Below are 5,779 nucleotides of genomic sequence, written 5' to 3'. Positions count from 1 at the left end.
CTCCGCGAGTCCTCTTCGCCAACCTCTTGCAACTTCGTTGCCAAAATCCAAATGATTTGAGGTCTGGTCGATTACTCGCTCGATGCGCCCATCTCCGCGCTCAAGAGCAAACCACTGATTGGCTATGAATTTCCACGACTGCTTGGATTGTACGTCCCGAATCAGGATTTCTTCTAGGTACCACGAGGGATTATCTCCAAAATTATCATGTCCAATCTGCACTCCTTGAATCGCACCGAGTGATTTGTTAACATAAAGTACAAAAACATTTGAATTACCTCGTGAGAATAACGTATTCACTGCACCAGGCTCTTCTTGGCTAAGCTGAAGAATGCCACTCTTTCCATCAGAACCGTAAATTTCCAAAGCAACATGGGCAGTAGTGCCTGAGTTTTTCCAAACCCCTGTTGTAATCATTATATTATATTCATAGGTACTGCTTGAAGATGATGGAAGTTGGATCGGTAATTCCTTCTAAAAAAAACATGATAAAGCATGAATTACATCGCTAGCTGATTTATATTCTTAATTCGCTGTTTTGGTTCCAGTCCAAAAAAAAAAAAAGGCTGTCACTTCATTTTTTTAAAACCTTTTTATTTTCTCAACACTCTAACTCCCAGGGGTGACCAATATGCAACTTCTCCCAAAAATATCCGTACATTATCCAGGTAACAGGTCACGAGAATACTCAAAATTATCAGGTAGATTTTGTTATCTTTATCTATTAGCAAATTGTCATGACTTATTTACAAACAAATTGTATAGCAACCGGAAGGAGATTTAAGAACAAAATCATGGGAGTGAAATGGTCATGCTGGAGACCATACTCCGTTAAAACAACAGTCCTAAGCAAAATCTCGGTCGACACTCACATTTTTCGCGTCTTCCTCGTCGAATTTCCTTACGATGACAAGCACAGTCACATAACATAATAAAATCACCGCAATAACCACAATTACTGCGATATTTCCAGTTTCTGATAACTGCTGAAACTCGACTAAGACTTTGTCGAAGTCAATGGGATTCGGTTCCACTAAAAGACTTCCCCCAAATGATGTCAAGTGGCTACACCTACAGCTTAAAAATCCATCTAATTCTGCCTGAAATCATAAATGCAAGATGTTAATGATAAAAATTATCATTTTGGCTGTCACCATAAATCACACTGTATCTTTTTTGTTTTAAGGCGCTTCTATGCCTCAGTTGGCTATCAAATCGATTCGACTGTCGTCTGAAAATGTTCTCCAATCAAAGATTAGCCTGAATTAAATGATAAGCTTAATGAGTGAAGATTATTACAATACCACAGCACTTTTGCAAACATTACTCGGGAAAGCTCAAATTATTTGAATCGTGTTGAATACGATTCCAAATTAGATAAAAAAGATTACGCTGAAAAGCGTTATTTAATTTTCACTTACTCGACAACCAGATGATATCCACTTGTCACACGTTTCTGACCAGTAAACACAACTACCCAAGGTCACCTTCAGAGTGTAGTTCTGGTCTGTTGTGGAATCATAAACTGGCATCACAGGGACATTTTCACTCTGGGTTACAAACAAATTGGGCGGGACAGGTGGTGGATCTTTGACTTCGACGCAGGAGCGCTTCCTTCGCCTTCCACCGAGACAAGATCTTTTCTCCCTTGTGTGAGATAAGTTCACTGTGGCATTGTAATTTTTTAAGCCGAGAAAGTATTTCCCAGGACGCTCAGCCAGAACTTGGATCGGCGCACGTGGATTCACGGAGCAGACCGGTTGCCCGTCACTTTTGTCTTGTGCGCTTATCCTCCAAACACACTTTTTGTCATGAGAGATGGTAGCATTGAGGTCGTAGTTTTGAGTTGTCGGTCGCTGACCAAAACGCATATAGACAAACAGATGTACGGTTGGATCTTGAGGTTTGATATCCAGTATCAACAGGGTGTTTTCATACTTGACGTTTACCTCGTGGAAACGTAGATCATCGTTCTTTGTGAAATACCATGACTTTTCTGAAGCAGAGATTTTCTGAAGTTTTAAAGGCGTAACGATAACAATGTCTTCCGTAAGATTTGATACTTTAATAAGCTCGCTATCGTTGTTTTTCAAGAGCAGGGTTACAACATCAGAGCCAACTCGCTCCTTTGTGGCGTCCCAAGTGTAAGGATTGAAAGAAAATGAGAGCATCTAAAAGAAGAATAATTAAGAATTTTGCTTGTTCATTTTTGTGGACTGCTATAATTGAACACGTAAACATGGTAATCCTTCTTACTATTAATCATAAGTTTTCATAAGTTGAGATCAAAATAAAACTGAAAATATATTTGAAAAACAACGAAAAATAAATAACACTCATGTGGCCACTTCGGTCACATGACTCGATTTTTTTTTTGTTGCCCAAGTGCCAGAGTTGAACACGTCAAAAGCAAAACAAGAAATATGATTGCTGGAGGTAATAAGCAACCTTTAAGTGCTATTTTAACTTGACTGGTGTCGGTATCTGCCAAAAAAAAAAAAACTTGGATTGAAATTTGCCTGAAGGGGAGGAATACTTACCTGAACATTTACAAAACTTGTTTTGTTTACTCCAGAGAGTAACAATTGGCTTTTAGACGGTAAGATAAACCGGTCTTTTCCTGCTTTTATTTCCATTCCTGAAAGTCTTTGGAGGCTATATCTTCCGACTGTCATGGATAGGTTTCCCGCTTTGAATGATATCGTTCTTTCATCAGGTACTGTCAAGGCCAACACTGAGTCTGCAACTTTCTCGAGGGTCTTCATTGAAATCTTCACTAGTAGTTTACCCTGTAGAAATTTCATAAATAACCATATAATGTAAGCAAACTATGGATTTTCGCAAGCTTAAAACAAACATACATACAAACAAACCTTAAAAGGTCCCAAATATGAATGAAGGAGTAACGGTTAAGTTTACAACAATCATCAATGGACCATTCGCCAATGAATAAAGACTAATGTACATTACAGTACCAGTTGTTGAAAACTTGATTTGAAGTTTTCTGATGCAATCACTGCTGCTACCTTCAACACGCTATTAAGACATGAAGCCAAGTTTTCTGCTGATTGCTTTGTCAGTGGTATGTCTGCTACGTCTTGTTTCTGGGCAAGAGACCATAGTCGTGAGGTCATTGAACTGATAGCAGATAAGGAGAAATTCTGTGGAGTGCAAATGAATTTAAATGAAGCTAAAAATGCTTGCTTTCAGATTTCTTTCCTATGACCGTCCTAGAGATAATTTGTGGCGAATTAGTTAAAGTATTTACAAATCTATAGGTTGGTTCATTTGATAACGCAATAGTTGCTTGTTTTTATGCTTGTTCATTTCCGTTTTCTTCGTCTTTGCTGTTGTTGTTATTGCTGTTTTTCTTGAGCTTTTCTGGTCAAATAGTTTCACGGTATGAAAACTTGACGTAACCACCAACGCTATTCCAGCCCCAAACAATATTACGTAATTAACTTACCAAAAACTGATGGGGCACTTTCTTCACAACCTGAAGAGCAGAGCCGATAACTGATGATTTTTGAAGCAGGTCGAAGACAGTTTTCGTTTCCAAGGGCGAAATTTTATCAAGGATGTCGTTCATCACCTTAAACAACCATAAAGATTTTAGCTTAAAGTTATTGAAACCAGTAAAGAAATAGGCAACCAGACTGTATCCCCCATGTGAGGCTCGTTCCAAAGATATTGATCTAAAGACATATTTAGACTTAACGTATCAGATTTCCCTATGACATTGCCAGTTAAAACCCATCAAATGATTTGCAAGGGCATGATTGATCTAAATGCATCAAATCACCGAAAACGTCCAAGCAGAAAAAAAAAAAAAGGAATATTTGGTGATTTCTGCCCATGAAATGTATTTTTAAACCTCAATTTCAAGACGTTGTAAGTATTCCTTTGAAATTTATTCAAAGCATTCTCCTCAGCATTCTTTATTCGTCAGAACGGAAGGTGAATCGCGAGAATAATGGAAAGTCAACGCTTAAAATGCACGAAACAATTCTCGTGCTGCAAAAACATCAGATATTTAACGCATAAGCCTCCATTTTTCTCAAAAGTATGTTGATATATTTAATGTCTTGTACTTGTCTGTTCTTCGAAAGTTGATTTTTTTGTATTGTTATTATTTTCTTCATACAAATGTCTTCTAATTTTTTTGGCCCTTGGCAAACTCTTTGCTTTTCGGATACTATCAGAATGAACTAGTTTTGTTTCACTTTTTAAGTAACGAATTGGGTTTGAAAAGTACCTTGTATTTCTCCTGCAAATCCATTGAGGTTTCCTGTGAAACTGATCGAAGTAAAGCGTTTGCTATTAGCGCCGCTTCACTCAGGTTTTTGATCTTAATGAATTTCTCACGAAGGTTTGCGATAAATTCGGGTGTTACATTCGGAGATGGCTTGATCTGCAAAAATCAAAAGTAGTTATCTATAACTATAATTAATCTATTACTAATAGGGACTAAAAGAATTCGAATATTCTCACATCCTTTCACGCTAAACATTAAACTAATGGTCAGCGACCTACCTGAACTTTCAAAGAAACTGGGGAGGCAGAAATTCCACAATTGTAGGTCACTGTAGCGATAACTTTGACAGTAAAATTATCTGTACTGATCCCAGGCGGTATCCAAGAGGTAGTTATGTTGTTGTTAACGCCACGATATAACACATTGTACAAGCCATTCTCTAGCCTGTATTGAAACTGGTAGGACAGAGGGGTGTTGTCATTTTCCCAGTTGCTACAGCTCAGACTGAAATTAGTCTCCAGTGAGATGCCGCTTGGCGGAGTGATGGAGCAGTCCCCCCCTCTAGGGGGTATTGCTGTAGGGGTTATTGATGTAGAAAAATCGTAAGTATTACTATCAGTCCCAATCCTTACACCTAATAGACCATTAACAGAGTCAGGGGAAAAATTCATGCGCCAACAGCTGCAAAATTTCTTTCAATTACCGGTACAGAAAAGTTCTAAATAGACCTGTGATATCTAACATCAGGAGTTCCAGATATTTTGAAAGAAAATAGAATTTAGTCGAAAAATTAGAATGCAGCGTGAGCTGGAAAAGCAAGATTATAAAAAAAAGGAGTATACTCACACAGGTTACTTTAAAGAGAAATCTAAGCAAAATGTTCGCCGCATTTAACCCTGTAACTCCCAGAAGTGATTAACATGTAAAATCTCCCTGTGAGAATCCAACATACCGAGAAATGTGTGGCAGCTAGCCGGGGAGAGCTAACAATTAGATCTTGGAAGTTGAAGGGTTAACAGTTTTTTCAACATCTACATGTGCTCGTACACATGCATTAACAGCTTTAATGTTGACAAAACTCGTACTTATGCAGATTTCCTATAAACCTGTGGTATAAGCCTCATGTGATGACTTCAAAACTTTGATGCTCACTCAAAGGAGAATGCAAAAATAAATTCCATATTTCTACTTATTCAGTTTAGGTTATTTAAATCAAATTGAGTCAAACGTTCTTGCGACAACACGATCAAGACTTATGTACAACTACCGGTAATTTATGAGTGTTAGCCTACCTGGAACGATAACCTTCAAATACAGTTTACGCATTAATCCTTAAAACCCTTCTAACAATGACTCACATTTAATCTCTCCCCACAGTACCACCCCTGAGTCACACATTAAGCCCATGAGAATAAAAGAGATGATCACCAAGTAAAGAAGCTTTTGATTGTTCTCCTTGATTCAGCAACTTGGGAAACGTGTAGAGAACAGTATGGAAAATATGCATACAGATGTTAAGGTGCA

The 5,779-nt window shown here is 37.9% G+C and overlaps 2 protein-coding genes across 2 annotated transcripts in view; both read right to left on the bottom strand.

Annotated features, from left to right (window-relative positions):
* LOC149051835 (polycystin-1-like protein 2) overlaps positions 1-1,083 on the bottom strand; it is a 9,564-nt gene extending 8,481 nt beyond the window's left edge. The window contains exons 1-2 of the mRNA XM_089187628.1: positions 873-1,083; positions 1-474 (exon numbers count right to left, since the gene is read on the bottom strand). The exon at positions 1-474 is cut by the window's left edge and continues 783 nt beyond it. Of these exons, the coding sequence (XP_089043754.1) occupies positions 1-417 (417 nt within the window). The 5' untranslated portion in view covers positions 418-474; positions 873-1,083. The remainder of the gene's footprint in view (positions 475-872) is intronic.
* LOC149051834 (sperm receptor for egg jelly-like) lies at positions 846-4,926 on the bottom strand. The gene is made up of 7 exons (XM_089214903.1): positions 4,534-4,926; positions 4,256-4,411; positions 3,467-3,592; positions 2,976-3,161; positions 2,541-2,789; positions 1,422-2,171; positions 846-1,100 (listed from the first exon to the last, which is right to left on the bottom strand). Exons 1-7 carry the CDS (start codon positions 4,924-4,926, stop codon positions 846-848), a joined length of 2,115 nt encoding a protein of 704 aa, XP_089071029.1.
* Positions 4,927-5,779: the final 853 nt, after the last annotated feature.

The sequence above is a fragment of the Pocillopora damicornis genome, chromosome 1, assembly GCF_964200805.1.
Source record: "Pocillopora damicornis chromosome 1, jaPocDami1.2, whole genome shotgun sequence".
In the NCBI taxonomy this organism is placed as follows: Eukaryota; Metazoa; Cnidaria; class Anthozoa; order Scleractinia; family Pocilloporidae; genus Pocillopora; species Pocillopora damicornis.
This window is presented reverse-complemented; position numbering and strand designations above follow the sequence as displayed.